General features: G+C 45.2%; 1 protein-coding gene across 2 annotated transcripts in view; it reads right to left on the minus strand.

Moving 5' to 3' along the window:
- Nucleotides 1–22,713: 22,713 nt before the first annotated feature.
- XRCC5 (X-ray repair cross complementing 5) overlaps nt 22,714–24,439 on the minus strand; it is an 85,337-nt gene continuing 83,611 nt past the window's right edge. For both annotated transcript variants that reach the window (XM_036916161.2, XM_036916170.2), the window contains 2 exons: nt 23,716–23,790; nt 22,714–22,956 (listed from right to left, as the gene is read on the minus strand). In XM_036916161.2, the coding sequence (XP_036772056.2) occupies nt 22,942–22,956; nt 23,716–23,790 (90 nt within the window). In that variant the 3' untranslated portion in view covers nt 22,714–22,941. The remainder of the gene's footprint in view (nt 22,957–23,715; nt 23,791–24,439) is intronic.

Consider the following 24,439-nt stretch of genomic DNA (forward strand, 5'->3'; position numbering starts at 1 on the left):
ACCAGCGAGGACAACCAGCTTATCCACCTGCTCACACCGTGCTTCCAGGCTGCAAGTGCCTACCCCTAAGTCAAAAGGCTCCATTCAGTTAAAATTTCATCCTTTACAATTTAGTTATATTTCTGCTAGATCCAGTGTTTCCAGCCGTCTTTGTTACATCTGCCACCCTGTCCGGTTGTGGCTAGTTGCTGGCTTGTTTTGGTCTTGGTTCCGTTGAACATTAGGTGTTTTTCACCACTTTCACATCTGCCAGAGTGAAAATGAAGCCTCGTTCCTCATTTTGGGCCTCCAAGCATCGGAATGGGCTGTTATCAGTGTGCAACTGAGCGATGTTGGTGTCTGGACTTGTAAGGCCTGGTTTCTAGTTCTGCTCTCTCTATGCCATGAGTCCTCAGGCCAGAACGTGTCCCTGTCCACTCAGTGGGAAAACCAGCTTCTGCTCTCCCACACGCCTTATCAGGGCTTGGGTACAATGCGTGTGACCTGCAAAGGGCCCTGAGACCTTAAGAAGAAATAGCAGAGAGACTCGTGGCCATTTTTGAGTGAGCAATACTGGAAAAAAAAATCTAGTCTTACGCTTTTCTTATATTGTCATCACTCTTTTATACCCTGGTCCTCCCTATTTGGCTGTGACATTTGCTGTTCTCAGCCCTACTCCCTCCAAGTATGTATGACATTATGTAACCGCCTCACATTCAGATTTAATTGGTTCTAAGTATACTGCTCAAAATCTTTTACTGACTAGCACACTGTTCTCTGGGCTTTGAGTCTGGGGGTGGTGGTGGTGGTGGTGCTGAGTGTGTCTGTGTTGGGTGGAGCAGTGTTAGTGGAACTGAGAGAAACAACCCAGCAAGTGCCAACTGGCAGCCTCTCTGGATCAATAATATTAATGATTTCAGAGACTTCCAAAGAGCGATTGCCAACTCTTTTGGCTTTTCTCAGTACTATTATCACTATGACAAGGACACCCCAAGGCCCTCTTACTTCAGTGCATGACAGACGGCCCCAGATGACAGGGCTGATGCTGTCTTCAAGGGCGGCAACCCCAGTGCTCCCTAGGGGGCTGCAGGACTGCAGCGGGGCTTGACCTTAACTTTGGCATCAAGGTTTCAGAGGGATGGATGGCATGTCTCCTGAGAGCTCACTTTTCACTAGTACGCATGCAACCACTTACGCTGCCTTACCCTGAGAATTTCCACCTGCTTTTATGAAGACATGCTTATAAAGATCTAGGGCTTCACTGACGAAACAAGGAAGTGTTTAAGTGCCTACGCTCTGGCACACACATTCTGGTTCCACTTTCTGCTCTGTCATTTACTAGATGCGTGTCCTTCTTAAGGCCAACTCACAGGGCTGCTGTCCTGTGCGGCAGGGGTGTGGGAGTGGGAGGGCTGTCCAATGACGAATGATAGCTGACAGTCTGGTAGTCACTCACTGCAGGGGTACGGGAGCCAGAGAAAGGGCATTTGGATCAAGCGAGAAGACAAAGGTCTGAGACATAGGTATCATTCATTCATTCAACATGTATTTCTTGAGGACCTTTGAGGCATTATTCCAGGTTCTAGTCCAGTGCTATCCAATAGAAGTTTAATGCTCACCACATGTATAATTTTAAACTTTCTAATAGCCACAGTGAAAAAGAGGAAACAGGTGAAATTAATTTTAATGATGTTTCAGTTAATCCAATATATCCAAGGTATTATCATTTCAACATGGAGTCAAAACATATGAAGTACTAATGAGGTATTTTATGTTCTCATTTTCATCCTAAGACTTTAAAAATCCAGTATGTGTTTTACTCTTATGGTACATCTTCAATAATGGCTACATAAGCGTTGACATCTGATAACCTGAACTTGGAAACAGGCGTGATGGCTAATATTTATTGGGTTCTCCTTTGTAGAGAGACATGCTAAGCACTTTCCATACATTAAATAATTCCATCCTACAGCACAGCTAATAGGTGTTGCTGCACACTTGTTTTGCAGAGATGAGGAAATGGAGGCCCAGTAACCGTAAGCTGCTGCAAACCATATGGCTGCCGTGTGGTGAGCCAGGGAAGCCAGTCTGTCTGCTTCCACGTGCTTGGGCATGTATTTCCTATCCCATTTACTGTGTCCCTTTGGGGCAGTTAGCCCATCTGTATCTGTTAACATGTGGCTGCTTCTTAGCTCTCAGGGCTGTTGAAAGGAAGAAAATGAAACTGTCGTAAGTGGGGTGAACTGCTTGCTCTGCCTTACGCAGGACATCAAGAACTGTCCCATCTCTTTGATTTCTCTGGTTTAGATGAAGACCACCCAGAAGCTACTTGGTAAGAAGTTCAATGTCACCCTTTTGGGGTCCTACCTGTCTCTGGGACTTAGAGTCCCAAAAGGAGATCTGTCTGGCTCCACGGCCACCTGCCTCTGTCCCCATGTGCCATGCAGGGTCATGCGGGGTGCTGGGCCTCTCCCAGCTAGAGCCATTGACTCACACTCAAATCAACCCAAGGTGACACCACAGGACACCATCCTTCATAGTGGATTCTCCAAGTCACAGCTCAGTGGCAGCAAATGAACTTAAATATTCAAACTTTTGAATCCATATTTAAAAATCAGGATATTTCACAAAACATCTAGATTTATGATTTCTCTCAAAAAAATAAAAAATATGAGGACACTCAATCTATATTCCCACATGGCTACCACTGAGTAGCAGCTGTCCCTTTCAGATGGGGCAGGTGCTGGAGTTGGCCACAGTACTCAGCACTCCCTACTGATCCTTGGCACTAAAGAACATTAGAATTTTCATGTATCATGACACACTTGCCATTGCTTTTAATTGTGAAGACGTATTTCTCTGTGTTCATGTTTCTATAAGACATACCACACACAGACAGGTTGGGTATCCTAAGGCCGGCAGCTTTACTCTTTGCTCAACCAGCCCTTGCAACACCCATCCTGCTCTCAGGGTCCAGCCTGTCAGCCACACACACAGCCATTCTCCCGTCCAAAGGCACTCACTGGCCAGGGCGATCCAGGCATCCGGCCCTCCAGAACCTGCAACCTCTAGGCCTTTTTCCAGTTCTGAAGAGCATTGGAAACACCAAGCATTCATTCTGCTCTCCAGAGAAACAACTTGAGTGAGTGAACATGCTTCTGAGGAAGCTGACCTTAAAAAACCCCCGTGGTTCACTTTTCCTTTGCCAGGAGTTAGGGAAACAGCTGTGCCTCACTGAGCTGCATACCTAAGGACACCATGCAGTGAGGTGGCTAAGAGCTCAGATTTGGGAGGCAGACTGCCTAAATCTAAATCAGGCTTTCGCCACTCAGCCCTTGTTATGAACTTGGAGAAGTTACTTGGTCTCCCTGTGCCTCATTTTCCCGAGTGCAAATACTCAAGTGCATAAGGTGCACAACACTGTTCCCTGGCACAGGTGGTGCTATGGAAGTGATTGCTCTCATTCTTACAAAAATACAAACCAAGTTTTCAGCACATCACTGCGCCATACTATTTAATCTGGCCCATTATAGGCATAAAAAAATGGTTACTCTCTTCTCTCTTAGTACCATTGCCATGGAGTGCTGACTCTGGGAAAAACTAGCTTCTTTTTCAGAGTTCTGATTTCCCAAAGGGGAATTAGTGTGCTTCATCACTTCTCTACACCAATAAATATTCATGATGACAGGTACCAAGGCAACAGGCCCAACAGCACAGTTCCTGCTTACTGTTTACTCATCAACAAAGGAGGAGATGTGTGCCACGGAGTACAGTAGACACCCAGACCCTTTTCACAAAGGAGGCGGCCCGGGGCCTGGCCCCAGGTGAGGGCACGTGAGGCGGGCAGCCTGGCTCCAGGCCCAGTTACTCTCTCACAGTTCAGGCTATGGGAGCAGGGGGAGGTGGACCTAGGTGATCTCCCCCCACAAACTACAGGAGAAAAGAGGGCTTCTGCTCTGTAGACAAATGCCAACCTACAGAGCAGGGCACACACAGTAGGGGACACAGGGCAGGCAGCTCTGTGTAGCCCAGGTGAGCAGGTCATGGAAGGTGTTCCAGGGAACCTGGACATGTTGAAAGAACAGCGGTGAGGTGTAAGGAGACCTGGGTTCCAGGCCCACCAGTGCCACTGACCAGCCAAGTGACCTTCAGCGAGCTCTCCACTCTGCTGTCCTCAGCCAAGGAGGGGACAGACTGGGTGTTCCCTACTGCCCCTTCTGGCTGTGACACTCTGTGGCCATTCCCTGGCCTCTTACACTTGTTACATGCTCTGTCTGTCCCAGTCCTGTTAGAGGTACACTGTAATCCCCAAAAGCAAGAACTCTGTCTGTGATAAGATCCAGGCTCCTATACCAGGTGCTACTTAGAATCTCAGACATAAATTAGGCTCAGTGCTTCCAATCTGGGCACTCCACACTTAGCTGTTCATTTACCCATTTTCCTTTAATTCAACATTTAGTAAACACTGTCACACACACATGGCATGGGCACTAGGGAGAATGAATGAGGCAACCAGGGCATAAAACCCAGCAACTCACCCATACGAATGACCCTGACCCTCTGAAAACTGGTGTGTTCAAGCATCCACTCATGCCCCTGCTTAAGAATGCAGGCCATGGCTACCTCATGTCACCCTGACTTCATGAGTCAGGTGGGTGCAGGGGGTACCAGAAGGCAGGCCAACCTGGAGCACCACATGAAGGACACGCCATCAAGGCCTCCTCCGCCAGCCTGAGCCACAGGCCCCTTCCACGCTACACCTTCCTCCCTTCCTAGTGGCCAGTGGGTGGTGTGAAACCAAAGCATTTCTAGAGATTGTTCCCAAATTGCATGTATGCTGGGCTCTGGTGTCAGGAGCTTTTCCCAGAAGCCTGGATGGCCTCCCACTGACAAAGCCTGATAATAAATGAGTTCATTACCTTGGCTGCTGGGGCCCATGACAGCCCATCTGCTGGCATGATTAATTAAAACTTTGACTGGCGATGAAGGTGCCATCTCAGGTCTGGAAAGCAATTAATTGGAGCATCTTCCAGCTTGTCATTTCTGATGGATCCCAGAGAGACCCATGCCAGAAAGGAAGTAGGGTCTTCTTGGGTTGGTCCCATTGCCTTACTCTCCTTTATATTCCCGGCAGAAGCCCACTCTTATTAAGCCAAGGCAAACTAGGGAGCCAGATCTTCCATTTCCCTTTGTGGGGTATGGGGAACATTTCCTTACAAGAGGGTTTTTCCACTCCTCCCAGGAGCAGGGAGTGCTGGGATTTGAAAGAGGGTTTACCCTCTCCTTTCTTGAGCGCTGTGCTGGCACAGTGAACTTATCTCCCATTTCCGTGTCACTCCGTCCCGCCAGCTGCGTGTGACACAGCTGCTAGGTGAGGCCTCATGCCCAGGCAGAGCTCCTCAGCCTACGGTGCCAGGAGCCCTGCATCAGGGGGTGTTGGTGTTTCCCTTGTGAACAAGGCTGCTACTTTGGTCCCCAAATGCCTGTGATAATGGTACGCTTCTCTCTCAGAACGTGGAGAAGGAACACCTCCCATTCCGAGAAAGAAGCCCACGACCTCTGGGAAGACTGAGGCACCATGCTTCTGTCTTGCATGTAGACCACAGATCTGGGGACATCAGAGTGAGACCCAGTTCAGGCTTCTCACCTGAATGAAGCTGTACTAGGTGCCTCTTTGTGCCCTCACAACCTAAAAGGACTGTCAAGTTTGCCTTGGGTCTACAGAAACTGTGTCTGTTTACATATTACTTCTTCTTCCCCATCTCCGTCCCAATGTTCTTCTACTAACCCTGAAACAAAACTTCCTCTGGATCCATCCTTCACATGAAGGTATTCTTGTAGCTGATAACAGCTTAAATGATTATCTTTATTAGGAGCATCTTCATTTTAACAAGGACCAAAGCCTTGAATGACAGGAATGAGATAGGTGCACTTTCAGAACATGAACCAGTGAATGGAGGGAGGAAGCTATGGGTCTTTTGGACCTGCTGAAAATGAACTTTTATACTAAGACATTAGACCACATTATACCTTCTACCTCTCTTTTTCTATATCCTCAACCCCACCCCTTACTGGAGCTAGCATTTCATCATATGATCACCAGGAAGAAATGCAGTGTAAGGTCCTCCTCCCAAAGGGTGGCTTGTCATGTAAAACTCACAAACGCAGAGGAATGAAGACAGAGATGTCCTAGGATTGAGTATGACCTTGAGTTAATGCATGCAGACTGCTTGGTGCTTCCAGTGGGCACTCGTGCTTTTTTGGTACCATGAAGTGAAGGGGAGCTGGCTGGGAGCTAAGAGTTGGAAGTGGGGGTATCAGGCTGAGTGAGTACTGAACAAATACAGCTAAGAGAGGGGAGGGCTGGCAAGAAACTGGGGCCATCCTTGTGGGAGACTGACCCACACTGAGAGATAGCTTGAGTTCAATTTCTGCTTTCCCTACAAATTCACTGTGGGATTGTGAGGAAAAACCTCCATCTCTCTGCATCTGCTTCTTGAGAGACAGAGACACACACACACACACATGGAAAAAGAAAAAGAGAACCACTGTTGCAGGACTGGATGGGGAGAGTACTGAGGCGGAGGCTGGTCTGTGGGGCTGCAGCTTCCGTGTTACAGAGCCCTCAGAAGCCAGAGCAGGCATATACAAGGCAGGGACACGCACACCCTGCTCTCTTTAGAATTTGTTTCATTCTGTGCAGTGCAGAGAACACTTGCCCCACTGATGAGGGTTGAATTTGGTAGGACACAGGGAAAAAAGAGAAAGGGGAGTGGAAAGTAGGGAAAGAGACAAAGGAGGGATCCCTCCCTTGTCCCTCCAGCCCCAAGATGAGAAGAACTCAACTCCAAGCTACACGGGGAAGAGCAACTGCACAGCCTTCCAGCCAGTGGCCCTCCAGGCAGACACGTAGAGGGAAACATCAGGAGATGGTGGCCAGCCTTGGTTGCACGTTTTCAGCTGGGGACCTTTAAACACTACCATGCCTGGCTCCTGAAGTCTGATTCAATTAGTAGGGCCTGTGGCAGGTGGCGTCAGTTTTGAAATCTCCTCAGTTCGGATCTACTGCACCCAGAGCCAGGATGTGTAGCCCTGCCTCACGCCTCCCCGAGCAGCCTACGTGATTCTCACCAAACTCCTCATGGGTGGCAGGGGACAGGCACGGGACAGGAGTTGCAATGTGTGCAGAGGCCAGCCGCCTGCTGCCCTGTGGTCATTCTGCTCCATGGGGCCCAGGCACGGTGACACAGACAAGAGCTTTGCGGGAGGCCGCAGAAAACAGGAGGCGATGGACTGTAGGTGGCAGAAGGTCAGAGGGACACGGCTGAGGCAGGAGGGAGAGGAGTGGTTGTGCCAACATGGGGCAGTGAGCAGCCAGGGGACATGCTCTGTGAGGGGGAGAGGGAACCGGCCGGGGAACAAGCTAAACCAGTCTGGCAAGGGTGCGGAAGGGGGCAGACAGGCACGCGCTCTTGACACTAGGCCTCGGCTTCCCAGACTCGCAGGGCCCGGAGAGGAGGGGAGAAGTCCGTTCTGACCACCAAATAGCGGTCAGCGGGGGCAGCCTCTCAGCCACTCCTCCTCTCTGCTTCTCGGGGGTTGCTGTGGTGTGGACTCTCGTTTCCTCTCCAAAGCAACTCCCAAGCGGCCCTCCCCGCATCCTCTCCACACATTGCTGCCAGAATAACCTTGCTGGAATACTAGTATAATTACATTTCTTTTTTCAAAAATGGGCCTTTTCCATTACGATTAGCATGTACAGTGTGTGTGGGGCATGGGGAGGGCTGCACAACACAGAGAAGACAAGCAGTGATTTTACAGCATCTTACTACGCAGATGGACAGTGACTGTGAAGGGGTATGTGGGAGGGACTTGGTGAAGGGGGAACCTAGTAAACATAATGTTCTTTACATAATTGTAGATTAATGATACCAAAATTTTAAAAAAGTGGGCCTTTTCCCGCGATAACTGCCATGATGCAACTTTGTAGTCCGACTCTCACCATTTTCCACCACGCACTCACCCTCCTGCCAGACCACTTACTCTTCCTTGGAGCAGGATGGAACTCTGCTGTCCTCTTCGAAGCTCCTGCCCTTCTATTAGATTCTTGTTCATTTTGTTGTCTGTCTTAAATGCCAACTTAAGAAAGCATCCCCAGTGACCAAGACTGAGATTAATCTTCTTCATTCAGCGCCCCTGAGGTTTTCTTGGGTCCCTCTTACAGCCTTTCTCACCTCATGGATCCTGGCTGTTTGTGAGCTTCAGGAGGACTAGCAATGTGTTCCTCCATTCTTATCTTCTGGAGTCCCAGCAGTATTTTGGATACAGCAGGTGGTCATGCATGTTTATTAAGTAATTGACTTTTACAGATGAAAACTGGGATATGTCAGGGAATGGTGCACAGGTGGAACTGCTTGTGGGTTAGTTGGAGTATCAAGACAAGCACCCTTCCTGGTAGCCTAGGTGTTGGTGAGACTGCTGTGTCCTATTGCCTATAAGGACAAACACAAAAGGACAGGGCCCCATGCCTCGGTCTAGATACTGACCATGTACCCTCTCTCCTCATAACATGCAAGGACTCAGGATTCAAAGTACAAAAGGCACAAACATACCAATACTGCCAGCTAACATTCACAGGATACCTGGCAGTTTCCCATTCCCATTCGGAATAAATGCAGACACAAAGATTCTTTCTTCACGATTCAGCTGTCTGACCCTTTCCACACATACAAGACACATATTCATTACCTCCTCACTGAGTAAGAACATCTAACATGCAACTGCACACTCATTTTTATATCTATAGAAAGAAAGGGACTAGATTTGAATCCATTCTACATTTTAGCTACTGTTCCAGGTATCTGACAGATGCAAAACACACTTCCAAAGGCCTGCTCCCACAAGTGTGTGTCCAACTCCACCTACTCCTCTCCGTACCATGCCATTCTTTCTTCCAACTTGATACATTTATTCTCTGCAGGCATAATAGCCAATCTTAGTGGCTGTAAAGGGGTGAATTGTCCACCCCTGTCCCCCAAAACTACGTTGAAGCAACACCCAGGACTTCAGAATGGGACTTTACCTGGGAATAGTCATTGTTGATGTAATTAGTTAGATGAGGTCCTACTGGAGTAAGGCAGGTATGACTGGTTCCTTTTATTTTTTTATTCTTTCCTATATTTATTTATATTTACATTTTTTGGTATGATTAATATACACTTACATGAACAACACTGTGGTTGCTATACTGCCTTCCCTGTGACCCCCCCAACATTTTGTGTGCTAATCAAAATGCCCCCTTTCCCCCTTATCCCTCCCTTCCCACTCATCCTCCCCAGGCCCTTTCCCTTTGGTAACTGTTAGTCCACTCTTGGGTTCTGTGAGTCTGCTACTATTTTGTTCCTTCAGTTTTTGTTCTTATACTCAACAGATGAGTGAAATCATTTGATGCTTGTCATTCTCCACCTGGCTTATTTCACTGAGCATAACACCCTCTAGCTCCATGAATACTGTTGCAAATGGTAGGATTTGCCCTTTTCTTATGGCTGAGTAGTATTCCATTGTGTATATGTACCACCTCTTCTTTATCCATTCATCTACTGATGGACACTTAGGTTGCTTCCATTTCTTGGCTATTGTAAATAGTGCTGCAATAAACACAGGGGTGCATATATCTTTTTCAAACTGGACTCCTGCATTTTTAGGGTAAGTTTCTAGGAGTGGAATTCCTGGGTCAAATGGTATTTCTATTTTGAGGAACCTCCATACTGCTTTCCACAATGGTTGAAGTAGTTTACATTCCCACCAGCAGTGGAGGATTCCCCTTTCTCCACATCCTCGCCAACATTTGTTGTTGTTTGTCTTTTGGATGCTGGCCATCCCAACTGGTGTGAAGTAATATCTCATTGTGGTTTTAGCATTTCTCTGATGATTAGCGATGTGGAGCATCTCTTCATGTGCCTGTTGGCTATCTGAATTTCTTCTTTAGAGAAATGTCTGCCCATTTTTTAATTGGGTTATTTGTTTGTTGAGGTGCATGAGCTCTTTGTATGTTTTGGATGTCAACCCTTTATCGGATTTGTCATTTATGAATATATTCTCCTATACTATAGTATGCCTTTTTGCTCTAATGATGGTGTCCTTTGCTGTACAGAAGCCTTTCAGCTTGATATAGTCCCACTTGTTCATTTTTGCTTTTGTTTCCCTTGCCCAGGAGATATGTTCATGAAGAAGTTGCTCATGCTTATATTCAAGAGAGTTTTGCCTATATTTTCTTCTAAGAGTTTCATGGTCTCATGACTTACATTCAGGTCTTTGATCCATTTCGAGTTTACTTTTGTGTATGGAGTTAGGCAGTGATCCAGTTTCACTCTCTTACATGTAGCTGTCCAGTTTTGCCAACACCAGCTGTTGAAGAGGCTGTCATTTCCCCATTCTATATCTATGGGTCCTTTATGTATATTAATGACCATATATGCTTGGGTTAATATCTGGACTCTCTGTTCTGTTCCACTGGTCTATGGGTCTGTTCTTGTGCCAGTACCAAATTGTCTTGATTACTGTGGCTTTGTAGTAGAGCTTGAAGTTGGGAAGTGAGATCCCCGTGCTTTATTCTTCCTTCTCAGGATTGCTTTGGCTATTTGGGGTCTTTTGTGGTTCCATATGAATTTTAGAACTATTTGTTCCAGTTCATTGAAGAATGCTGTCGGTATTTTGATAGGGTTTGAACTGAATCTGTAGATTGCTTTAGGCAGGATGGCCATTTTGACAATATTAATTCTTCCCACCCAAGAGCATGGGATGAATTTCCATTTATTAGTATCCTCTTTAATTTATCTTAGGAGTGTCTTGTAGTTTTTGGGGTATAGGTCTTTCACTTCCTTGGTTAGGTTTATTCCTAGGTATTTTATTCTTTTTGATGCAATTGTGAATGGAATTGTTTTCCTGATTTCTTTCTGCTAGTTCATTGTCAGTGTATAGGAACACAACAGATTTCTGTGTATTAATTTTGTATCCTGCAATTTTGCTGAATTCATATATTAGTTCTAGTAGTTTTGGAGTGAATTATTTAGGGTTTTTATGTACAATATCATGTCATCTGCAAACAGTGACGGTTTGACTTCTTCCTTGCCAATCTGGATGCTTTTTCTTTCTTTTTGTTGTCTGATTGCCATGGCTAGGACCTTGGGCATCCTTGTCTTGTCCTGATCTTAAAGGAAAAGCTTTCAGCTTCTCACTGTTAAGTATGATGTTGGCTGTGGGTTTGTCATATATGGCCTTTATTATGTTGAGGTACTTGCCCTCTATACCCATTTTGTTGAGAGTTTTTATCATGAATGGATGTTGAATTTTGTCAAATGCTTTTTCAGCATCTATAGAGATGGTCATGTGGTTTTTGTCCTTTTTGTTGATGTGGTGGATCATGTTGATGTATTTTAGAATATTTGTACCATTCTTGCATCCCTGTGATGAATCCCACTTGATCATGGTGTATGATCCTCTTCATGTATTTTTGAATTCAGTTTGGTAATATTTTGTTGAACATTTTTGCATCTGTGTTCATCAGGGATACTGGTCTGTAGTTTTCTTTTTTTATGGTGTCTTTGCCTGGATTTGGTATTAGAGTGATGCTGGCTTCATAGAATGAGTTTGGAAGTATTCCCTCCTCTTCTATTTTTTGGAAAACTTTTAGGAGACTGAATATTATGTCTTCTCTAAATGTCTCATAAAATTTGGCAGTGAATCCATCTAGTCCAGGTATTTTGTTCTTGGCTAGTTTTTTGATTATCGATTCTATTTAATTTCTGGTAATTGGTCTGTTTAGATTTTCTGTTTCTTCCTGGGTCAGTCTTGGAAGGTTATATTTTTCTAGAAAATTCTCCATTTCCTCTAGGTTATCCAGTTTGTTAGCATATAGATTCTCTCATAATTCTTTGTATTTCTGTGGTACCCATCATTATTTTCCCTTTCTCATTTCTGATTCTGTTTATGTGTGTAGATTCTTTTCTTTTTTTTTATAAGTCTGGCTAGGGGTTTATCTATTTTTATTTTCTCAAAGAACCAGCTCTTGGTTTCATTAATTTTTTCTATTGTTTTATTCTTCTCAATTTTATTTATTTCTTCTCTAATTTTTATTATATCCTTCCTTCTGCTGACTTTGGGCTTCATTTGTTCTTTTTCCAGTTTCAATAATTGTGCATTTAGACTATTCATTTGGGATTGTTCTTCCTTCATTAAATAGGCCTGGATTGCATATACTTCCCTCTTAGAACCGCCTTTGCTGTGTCCCACAGAAGTTGGGGCATTGTGCTGTTGTTTTCATTTGTCTCCATGTATTGCTTGATCTCTGTTTTAATTTGGTCATTGATTCATTGATTATTTAGGAGCATGTTGTTAAGCCTCCACGTGTTTGTGAGCCTTTTTGTTTTCTTTGTGCAATTTATTTCTAGTTTTATACTGTTGTGATCTGAGAAGTTGGTTGGTAGAATTTCAATCTTTCTGAATTTACTGAGGCTCTTTTTGTGGCCTAGTATGTGGTCTATTCTGTAAAATGTTCCATGTGCACTTGAAAAGAATGTGTATCCTGCTGCTTTTGGGTGTAGAGTTCTGTAGATGTGTTAGGTCCATCTGTTCTAATGTTGGGTGCATACATATTTATAATGGTTATATCCTCTTGTTGGATTGATCCCTTTATCATTATGTAATGTCCTTCTTTGTCTCTTGTGACTTTGTTTTCAAGTCTATTTTGTCTGATACAAGTACTGCAACACCTGCTTTTTTCTCCCTATTAGTTGCATGAAATACCTTTTTCCATCCCTTCACTTTTAGTCTGTGTATTTCTTTGGGTTTGAAGTGAGTCTTGTAGGCAGCATATAGTTGGGTACTGTTTTTTTATCCACTCAGTGACTCTATGTGTTTTGATTGGTGCATTCAGTCCATTTACATTTAGGGCGATTATAGATAGGTATGTACTTATTGCCATTGCAGGCTTTAGATTTGTGGTTACCAAAGGCTCAAGGGTAACTTCCTTACTATCTAAGAGTAACTTAACTCACTTAGTATGCTATTACAAACACAATCTAAAGGTTCTTTTTTTCCCCCTCCTTTTCTTCCTCCCTCATTCTTTATATATTAGGTATCATATTCTGTACTCTGTCTATCCGTTTTTATTACATCTGGTGACAGCTATTTAACCTTAGGAACACTTCCATCTATATCAGTCCCTTCAAAATACACTGTATAGATGGTTTGTGGGAGCTGAATTCTCTCAGCTTTTGCTTGTCTGGGAATTGTTTAATCCCTCCTTCATATTTAAATGATAATCCTGCTGGATATTCTTGGTTCAAGGCCCTTCTGTTTCATTGCTTTAAATATATCATGCCATTCTCTTCTGGCCTGTAAGGTTTCTGCTGGGAAGTCTGATGATAGCCTGATGGGTTTTCATTTGTATGTGATCTTATTTCTCTCTATGGCTGTTTTTAATAGTCTGTCCTTATAAGTGATCTTTGCCATTTTAATTATTATATGTCTTGGTGTTGTCCTCCTTGGGTCCCTTGTGTTGGGAGCTCTGTGCACCTCCAAGGCCTGAGAGACTATCTCCTTCCCCATATTGGCAAGTTTTCAGCAATTACTTCCTCAAAGACACTTTCTATCTCTTTTTCTGTCTCTTCTTCTTCTGGTACCCCTATAATACGAATATTGTTCTGTTTGGATTGGTCACACAGTTCTTTCAGTATTCTTTCATTCTTAGACATCCTTTTTTCTCTCTGTGCCTCAGCTTCTTTGTATTCCTTTTCCCTAATTTTTATTAAATTTATTGTCTCTTCCACCGTATCTAATCTGCTTTTAATACCCTCCATTGTGTTCTTCAAGGACTGGATATCCATCCTGAACTCTGTACCTTCATGAGCATGTTAATGATTTTTATTTTGAAGTCTCTTTCAGGAAGATTCATGAGGTCGATTTCATTTGACTCTTTTTCAGGTGTATTCATAATTTTGCTTTGAACCAGGTTCCTTTGACACTTCATAATTTGTCTGTGGTGCCCTCTAATGCCCAGAAGCTCTACTCTCTGGAGCTGCTCAGCCCCTTGGAGCAATATGGGGGGTTTCAGGGGACCGGTGTTGGTGCTTGGAGGGAGGAAAGAGCTGTGCCTACTTCCCAGATGCTATGCTTGTCTTGACTGCCAGAACCAGTGGGCCAAACACACAGGTGTAAGACTCTATGCTTTGTGTTTGTAGCTGCTGTAGGCAGGGCTTCCCTCTGCCTGGTCTGCTGCCAGGGCAGGGGCTGCTGGTGTGTGAGCCTGAGCCAGGTGCATGCTAGCCGGAAGACACAGCAGGCTGTATATCACAGTGGGGGGCCTTGAAGCTGTGTAGAGAACCAGGGGGTCAGAGCACCTGAAGATCGTTTAAGCTCCCAACCTTCTGGGCAGAGCGCCCCTGGACAGTTTTGTCTACCTGTCCTTTCTCCTGAGCAGTAAGCTCTGTGCAATCCTTGCCCCTTTAGCAGCCCTCTCGCTTTTAGGAAGTCTCTCAGACTGCCCACCCAGATCAGCTGGATATGAATCCCTGTTTTCCACAAGCAGCTGTAATCTCCATCTCTCTAGGTATTCCGCCTGTCTTAGCTTTCCAACTGCACTAAATCACCAGAGCACCATGCAGTGTAGGTTCGTGCTCCCAGAGCAGATCTCCAGGCCTGTGTTCAGCAGTCCCAGGCCGCCAGTTCCTCCCTGCTGTTTCTCTTCCTCCTGCAGTGAGCTGGGGTAGGGGAAGGGCTTGGGCCCTGCTGGGTCACAGCTTTGGTACGTTACCCTGTTCCATGAGGTCTGCTCTTTTCTCCAGGTGTATGCAGTCTGGTGCAGCCTTCTTTCCTGTTGCTTTTTCAGGATTAGTTATATTAAATTATATTTTTGTATTATAAGTGGTTTTAGGAGGTCTCTGTCTCACCTTTCATGCCACCTTTAATCTAATCTTGACTGGTTCCTTTTAAAAGATGCCCTCAGAAATGAATGCAGTGGCCCAGCAAGGGAACATGTACAGGTATGTGTGCACACTGCTAACTGGGTTATGCCTTGTGGGTATGATGAGTGTACATGTATGTTAGTGTCTGTATGTGCATGTATATTATGACTGTGAAGTCAAGAAAGTTTTTGCCCCTCTACATGTGTCACACACAACATACACACACAGACACTATACCCTTCAGTCCTGAAACTTTTAAGTGTCTTCTTGGCTTGACTATTAATAACAGTTTGTACTCCCCTGCCTCCCTTTGTCAGGGGCTGCATGACAATTTATGTGGTAACTAAACCTCTATTAGGACACTCATCAAAGTAGCCCAGAAAAGCCATCTAAACCCTGATGTTGTTGGAGGATTCAGGTTCAGGGAGTTGGAAAAAGGGAAATCTTTAAACCACAGAACCAGGTGAAGTGACATGCTGCAATGTGACCAACCAGCTGAGGGTCTAAGATTTGAAACACCAGATTCACACAGCAAACACATCTCTGTGCATCTAGAACTCAAACTGCTTGAGTTTTCTCCCAGAGGGCTTCCCGTTCCTCATCTTCTGCTCCAACATCCTGAGGCAGCTGTCCATTCTGCAGGAAAGAGCGGCCTATTTGAAGTGATGCACAGAGCAAGTTAAGAACAGAGAGGGAGTGTCTCTCTGAGTGTTGTTACTGATTTGCTGATCCACACAGAGCTAGGGTGTCCATTCACAGAAGACAGAACAGGGCATTTTAAAGCCAGACTGGAGCTGATGTAGAGGAGGAAGAAATATAGAATTGGAGAGGCTGAGAAGGAGAAATATTTACTGTACTTGTATTATGTACAAGCATTTTCTGTGGGTCATCCTCACTCATCCTGACAACTCTGGTAGCTAGGTGCTATTAACATAAACCATTTGACAGTTGTGGAAACCAGTGCCCAAAATGGTTGAGTAACTTGGTGATGGTCACAGAGCCAAGAAACAGTAGAGGCAGGATCTGAAATGTAGGCAGTCTGATTCTAGGCTGGGCACTGATTTTTCATGCTATTTGGTGGGGGAAAAAAAACAGGTTTCCAATAGGAGAAGTGTGATAGGGAAAGACTTGGGGAATCACCAAAGAGCATGGCCTCTGCAGACAAATGCAGCCCTGGGTCACTGGGCTGAAAGCCCACATCTGCACTCCTTGCTCTGTGCACTTTCAGCCCCACTGCCTGCCCTGGGCCAGCAGCCAGAACGGGAGGGATGACTGCACTTCCTCAAGGCAGCCACCGAAGCTGGGGTGTAGGGAGAATGAAGGCTGGGAGGGCACTGCATGTCAGGCCCTGGGTACGGAGATCTGGGAGGCCTGACATTATGACAGGTGGCAGGAACTGTTTGGCTTCATCCAGGTTTCTGCAGAATGTCTGGCTATGACCCACGATGTAGGGGAACGGGTGAACAGGAGGGCTGGGGTGTGGAAGTTTACTGACATTGGCTCTGTAGTAAGTGTTATTTCAATAAGCTGGTTTTATATCCCAAGGCAAATTATCCAGCATATACAATCAGCACATAGATGTCTAGAAGGGTGAGGCATGAGGCAACTTCTCTGCATTTTTATGGTTAAAAGCAAAGGAACCGGATGACAAACTGTCAACTGGCTGACCGAATATACATTCTCTCCTTGCTTCTCCCTGAATTGTCTCAACTAGGATGGCAGAAATAAAAATCCTCACATTCCTAGCCTGCCTTGCTACCAATTCTGTCCCCAAAGTCTGCTGTACTGGGACCTCCCTGTTCTTCCTGATAAAGAGGCAGCCGGCTGGTGCTGCCCTTCCCACCTGCTTTCCTGCTCTGAATGGAACAAGATGAGGAAAAGGCCTTCACCCATCAGGACTCTATTGAACTGTGGAATCACCAATAGTTGCCTGTATCAGACTTCGTGTATGCAGAGAAAATACAGCCTCCCCTTTCTGGAGCGTTGTAGTGCATTCCCATTACTGACAGCCTAAAGTTCTCCAGACTGTTTCTCTGATGGCAACGTTCCCATCCAAGCCATGACATCAGGGAGGAGAGCAAGAGATGGGCACTTTATTTTACCACTCCTGGGACCATATTTTGTGACATTCTAACATTTAAAAAATTGGATGCAAACTAAAATGGCCACTGGCTTTTTTCCCCCTTTCTTAACATAATGGTATTTGGGGCTTGAAGAAATACTGTATTTGAAAAGAGCCTGTGAAATGGACTGCTGGACCCATCAGGTTTCTGGGTTCTCTGGAGATCATGCTGTCACTCTGCTGCCTTGTTTGCCCAGAATGAATGGAAAGGAGGATGGATGGTGGGTCTTTATCTCCAGGGACATGAGTCCACAGATCTGTGCACATAACCACAAGCCCCAGAAGCCTCCTCCTGCACAGAGAACAAAACCAGACCCCTTTGAAATAATAACAAGTCATTTATGCCAAAATATATTTATGCTGCTAGTAAGTAAAACTTTTTCCCAAATTGTTTTTGGAGTCTACGTACATCCTTTTAGATAACCACAGCGGTCTCCAACTTTTGCGACTGTATTTGATGTGTGAGAACAGTGAGAAGTCATGTCTGGTCAAACCTTGTGAATAATGATCAAAACAATGCCCATGGTTTGCTTTAAGTGGATGATGAAAACGAGAGTGTTGCTTCCCAATACTTTGAAGAACACCAAGAACTCTAGCCCCTTTTCTGTTTTAAGCTCTGTCCCTACCATCAGCTTAGGACAACTCACCAGTGGAGAGCGTAGAGTTCCAAATGGCCTGAGGCCACCTTCCTCTCACCACCCAGGGCCCACAGCACGCAGGCAGAGAGGGGCAGGCACAGCTGGCACTGAAGCATCTCAGTTCTGTCCAGTTGTGAAGCCCTCAAGCCATAGACACACCAGTTTGGGGTTATTTTGCCCCTTCTAGTAAAGAGTCAGGAATGGACTGGTATTTCTTTATTGCTTTGCATAGATCTCATCCCTAAGCTCTTTGTCTAGGCCAAGACAGCCTCCAATCTTCTCCGAAGTATGTTCTACTCTATCATCTCATCTGGCAAACACTGGGACACAGAGCACAGAAATCAATGTTGACAAAGATGGTTCCTGGGGTTGCTAACGCTGCAGAAATGACAGGTGAGACGCAGGGCAGCTTCTGCTGGCTATTCTCAACCCTTCCAGACATTCGCAGTGAGGCTGAGGTATTACACCACCTGGCATCAGAAATGCCCTAGGACTCCCTTTCCCGCCACCCTCTGCCAACTTCTGTCAATGCAAACTGATAAGAAATGGAATATATTTTCAACCTTCTATTCTTGCTAGGGCAGGGATAGAGGCATGCAGACCTTATGGAAGACTGTCTAGATGTGCCAGATTCACCATGTCCTTCCCTTTGCCTCTGGGCAAGACTGTTTCTAATCCAAGCAGGTGGACCAGCAGAGGAGAAGAATCACTTTCCTGTCTTCATAACCCCTGGAGATACCTACACCAGGAATAAAAAATCTTAACACATAGTAACAGACACATTATCTTGTGAAATTAACAAAAGCCATGTGGCTACATGGAACATGCATCCATCTTTCACAGTATGTTTGATCTTGTCCCAACTTCCCACATTTAATCCAACTCAAACCCAAGAGCTTAGAATGCAGTTTTTTAAATTACGGGATGACAAATGGGTCACACGTGCTACTTCTGTGCCTTCCTGGCCAGGCTGCTGTCTGCAGTTACTTCCAAGCATAAAGGCACTGTCGTTCTTACTTCTGGAAAGGGAGTTGCACAGATACTTGATTTGGGCCATAAAATCAAGGCCTAGAGGCATGGGTCTATACTGTGACGTAATGAGGAGCAGTTTACTGCCATCTCCATTTGACCAATTCCTAGGTTTAAACCATAAGGAATCCATACAACCCAGAAATGAAGGGATTCCCCGTGGGCAGCCTGTTGCACCCTTGCCCTTCTTGAAGCATGTCCTGGTTTGCAGCACTTACAGCTGCCATATACCCAGCATGCAGAAAGTGAAAAGGGCTCAGAGAAACTCAGGGACTCCCCCAAGCTCAGACACAACAGGGGAGGTCTCCCAGGACCCTCAGACCCCTAGTTGGGGCCCTTCACTCCCTCATGGTGCTGCAGCCCAAAGGCAGGTGCGCCTGGAAAATGTGACCTGTGGGGCTGAGAATGGGTGAGTGTCTGGGTTGCTTTGTTTATGCCCTGGGCAGCTCCAGCTCCTTCAGAGCCTTCGCAACTCTCTCTGACTGAGAAGGCCCCGTCTTCTCCCAGGCCATCCTGCCCAGAGAGAACATAACACATAATATAATGACAGTGTACATTGTATGTATAATATAGATTATATAAATATAGCATATTGCATTAGATTATTAGAAATGTATAATATATTAATTATTCTGTTGCTTACAGAGGATAACGGACTTGCTAATGCCACACAGCTGTTAAATGCTACTGACATTAGGATTTAATAAACTTAGGAGTCCCTAATGTCCAGGTGATGCTTTGAAGCACTCGCCCATTATGTCTCTTAAGGAACAGAAGGAAGTCTAGTCTGGGGTTATGTTTAGACGGAGAACAGTGTTTCCTTCCTTTCTACAACGAGCACAGAAAGCCAACACTATCTCCGCAGGGGACTCTCAGCCCCTGCATAAGTCAGTAGACTGATTCGTATGGGGATGAAAATGTGGGGCGGAGGAAGCCTCTTCTTCTCACCACCCTCCTAATATTCTCCCGCCTGCTACAGGGAGGGCTTATCAATGTGATTGGGCCATATTTATTAGGGGTCAAACACCTAATAGGCTTTAAATTCCATATACATTTCTACTTTCTGCTCTGTAATGCTAAGCAAGAAAGCCAAGGCCTACTCTTTCTGAGCAGGCCCCACAAGATGCTCCTGCTACATCCCAGGCTTGGCAGCCGGCTGGTGGCAAGATTTGGATGCATGATGGAGACTATAAACTGAAGCCCCGAGCAGTTCCTATGCTGATTCCCATTTTACTGTCAGCCCCTTGTGTATTTAGCTCTAGCAGGGAGCTATAAGGAGTGGGGTGGTCGACAAGCCAGGATGTGGCCATTCCTTGGACTCTGGTTTTGACATTACCTTAGTATGGTCAAAACCTAGGATGATCACATAATGTATAATCCATATCAGAAGGACACTTTTCAGAGTGAAAGAGGGCACTAAATTATGCCAGGACAAAAACTCCTAAGTAAATGGGATGCGTGGTTATCTTACAAAGCCATCAAAACCTACCCTGCGTCTTCACCCCTACCTTTATGACATAGCAACTTGAATTTTCAGGCAATAACTAGATAACCTAAGTTCAATAGCAACAGATAATCACAAAAGTCAGCACTGGAATGCTCAAGGTTCAAAAAGAAATGACGCATATAAAGACAAAAGGCAGACCTATTAGAAAGTTCTGCCCATGTGCCCCATTTTGAGTTTCCGTAATGCCACAATGCTTTTACTTGTATACAGCATTTTATAGTTTACAAAGTCCTTCCCTGTGGATGTTCTTCCTTAAGAAGCCTAGGAGGCAGGGAACAGGTCAAAACATCAGAGGCAGAATCCAAATTCAGGATCTGGGCTAGCCTAGCATTCTTTCCCCAAACCACACTGTGACCCCTCAGGGCACCTGCTCTGAATGAACTACCAGCTAGTGTTCTGAAGCTAGAATGCCTGGGAAGAAAGGGGACAATACAAAATGAGACCAAAAGGAGACAGCGGACCAAATTATCTGTTGCCTCAATTAAAATCAGCTGCAAAGCCAGCCATTGGCACTGTACATATATATAACAGGAGTATATATGTTTCCATTTATTTTCAAACCACCCTAGATTAGTTAAAAAACTGCCTATCCCCAACATGGATTTCCAAAGAACTTTTCAAGATTCTAAATTTATACATAACTGGCAAAGGCTCAAATTCCACCACTGACAACAGTGGTTCTTTATGGGGGGCGGGGGAACAGCACGTACTCTCGAGGGGGCATTTGGGTTGTGACTGGGGGAGTCCTGCTCCTTCACCTTTACCTCCTCAGTCAATACATAAGACCAGAGGTGACAGGGATGATGGCCATGACACTCCGTTTGCATAAGAGCCTACCGCCTGCAGGACTACAGGCTTCTGAGGACTACCCGTGGCTGGCTGATGGTGAACTGCTTGCTGCTCACCCAGGACCCAGGTGGTGGGAGATGGGCTTGGTGTGTTCATCCAAAACATGATGCCCTTCCTGAAAACAGCATGCTCTGGCCAAGGCTCACTGGACACGGATGGTGCCTACAGGAGATGGACTTAGAAAGTACACGGCCGATTTAGTCCTTTCTCCCCCTAGCCTGTAAAACACATTTACTACTCCGGGTATTCGATAATTTAGGCTAAGAGAAGCACAAATAATCCCACCATGCACAACCTAAATCAAAATGTACCAAAGATCGAAAGGACCAACTTGATTCAAACTTTCCCTGCTTTGACAGAAGGACGTTTCTCAGAGGGGTGCCTCCAAACTGCCAAAGACAAGGGATGCTTATCAGCCCATACTTATTGAACTGATGCATACAGCCAGGAGCATCTGATGAAAATAACGTAGAATTTAAAGAACAAAATCTTCCCCTTGAGTCTATGAGATGTCTCAGTTTTGTCCAAGTCAAAAACATCCCCTCGGCTTTAACTATCCAACCAGACAGTAAGATGCGGCATCCTCCATTGGAGCTGCTTTACGTGGGTACCTACGCCAAGTCTGACTCAAGTGCACATGGACGGCCTGTCCCGAGCCCCACAGCAACCCACTCGTTCCTCACATCAGCTGACTGAAGGCTGTCCTGTCATGGAGCTCCACCTTCAGCCTATGCACACAGGGCCTTTCCTTCTCTGCATAGCCCTGAAGAATCCCCTTGCACACAATTAGTATGAGCACCAATCCACAAGAGCAAGGCTTTACACCTCTGACATCTGCACAAGTGAATCAGTGACCTCATGTGGGGACAGTTGAGGACATGGGAAATTGGGAACCACGAAGTTTATGGCACCAAGGAAGGACTCAAAAACTCACAGAAGAACTTGCTATTGTCTTATTTTAGGAAAGGAAATATCCAGAGAGAGGAAAAGAGACTTAGGCAGAGATATGAAAGACTGGGAAACTAAACAAGACATGAGTATTCAAACTTTCTCGGTGAGACTTGCTAGTAGAGAGTAATGGAATGATAAAATCCCAACTACTGGTGCTGAATTTCTCAGTTGTTTTTGTTTTCTTTGGGGTTCACTGGTATGTCAGAGGCTGGGCCAAAAGGACATCTTTTCTCCATGAGCTCACCACCGGAGCTCACTGCCTACAGCGGCTATGCAGGGAAACTGAGCTCCCGGCCTGCTTAGGGAAACCCACCTAGATACACAGCCAAAGTAATGCGGCGACTAAAGGGCTTACACTGAGTAACAAGTCAGCCCTCACCCAGGATTTTCCCAACCCACCTTTCTGTTGGTAAAAAAGTGCCAGGTTTGATGAGCATGGTTGGTCTGAAAAGCTCTGACTGCCGCTGGAGGACCAGAGAATGGACTGCACCCTCCTGGGGGACCTGAGAAACTCACCAACAACGTGCCATAGTTTTGGATGAGAACTTCAGGATGGCTGCAGTCCTCCCCCATACACCAGGTCAGGATGAAATCTATTTTCCAGAAACTCCAAAGCACAGGCATAATATGCTTTGTGGTGAGATCAGTAAGACCGAAAAACAAACAATACACCAATCAGAAATAAACGATGACTTTTTATAAACTTGTATGGGGTCTAAATTATCCCTTATATATATGCAGATACTCATTCCACAGAGACTTAGGAGATTCATTCTCACACGATCTGCAGGGTTCACCTCCAGAGCCTCCGGGTCCCCCTGAACGGCCTCCTCCAGGTGGTTCTGTATAGAACTCCCAGCACGAAAGCAGTGGCGACTCTTAGATTCCCCACACATCTGTGACCTATATCAAGTCCACCTGAACAAGAACAACATATTTAGAGAGGAATCAGGCCAACTCCAGACCACTGCATCTCTGGTAAGAGAGTTTCATGTCAAGGGCTCCCTTCACCGGTGGCATGCATGGACTTGCACACTTACTGTTAACTATTTTAGGAGTTAAACACCAAGTATGTCCTCATTATAGTACTGAGAATTTCTCCATGAAAAGGCTGCAAGTTTTTACTAGACAGCTGCCATGTGCGGCTTAGCAGCAGGAAGTGTGGAAGACGGCTGCAGAACACTGCGGCCGAGACTCCCAGTGCCTCCCATGTGTCCAGCCACAGTGTGATGAGGTCCAGAAATCCCCAAATGCCCACCAGCCTATTTTGTTTACATTAAGTTAATGGAGAACATTTAAGAATTAGGTTTTTTTAAAGGCTGTTTTTGTCAACCCACACAAATTGCAGGTTGTATTGCTTATTTTGGTTGAGAGCAATTTCAGTAAATTATGACATTTTGCTACTAAAGGAATAGCCTCACCGGCTCCTTTTTAGTCCTTCAAAGGAGAGGATTAAACTGAATGAACTGAGACCACAGAGCACAGGAATTTCCATTATGAAATTACCTATCTGGTTAAATTTATATAATGGCAATAAATAACATAGGGAGCTTCTGGTGTGTGAGAAATTAAAACACAAATAAGAAACAAGTCTGTGATAAGCAGCCTCTGAGACTATATTTACAGTTCATGTGAATTCAATCATTAGAACACCTGGTATGTATTAAAAATACTTACTAAATCATCTATGTCACCACCTTCTTCAAATACAGCTGCTGCATCTTCATTTGGATTGTCTTTAGGGGCCAGAAACTGTGAATAGAAAGTCAGGCACGAAACCAAATGACATTTTTGCCTCTTTTGACAGAGGGAACAGACTGCTAGCGTTGCCACAGTCAAGATGACTTGCTTTAGCAAAGCCTCACGGCAAATGGCCCAAAGGAAACACCACCTCGACAGACTCTCCTCCACTGGGCTCTGGGTGACAGCACCAATTCTGAGGGTGAATGCTTCATGCTAACCAGGCGCCAGAAGCTCTTGTGAAGAGGCAGGGAATGAAGTGGCTCACGCCAAGGCAGTGACCATGTAGAAGGTGTCATGTCAGGCACTGAGGACGCCCGATATCCCCATTTTGGCTTCCACAAGGGCTGTATAAGCTCATTAGGGTTGAGAAAATAACCAAACTCCCCAAAGAGGTATGTCCTGGTCTCTTTTGAAGGGAGCATAAAAATCAACTGTGTAGATTTAAAGCTTATAACCACCTATTCCTGAGCTCCATTTAGGATAAAAGAGGTAAAAGGAAGGGCTTCTTGTAAATGATCTGAAACATGAAAATAGGTGAGCTTGGGAGGTTGTTCAATTTCTTGTCTGTAAATCCTTCAATTTGTGTTAGAAATAATTTGAAAACTACACTTACCATGGAGAGCATTTAGTAATGTATATAATTATTGAATCACTATGC

This window comes from Manis pentadactyla, chromosome 6 (assembly GCF_030020395.1).
Source record: "Manis pentadactyla isolate mManPen7 chromosome 6, mManPen7.hap1, whole genome shotgun sequence".
NCBI lineage: Eukaryota > Metazoa > Chordata > Mammalia > Pholidota > Manidae > Manis > Manis pentadactyla.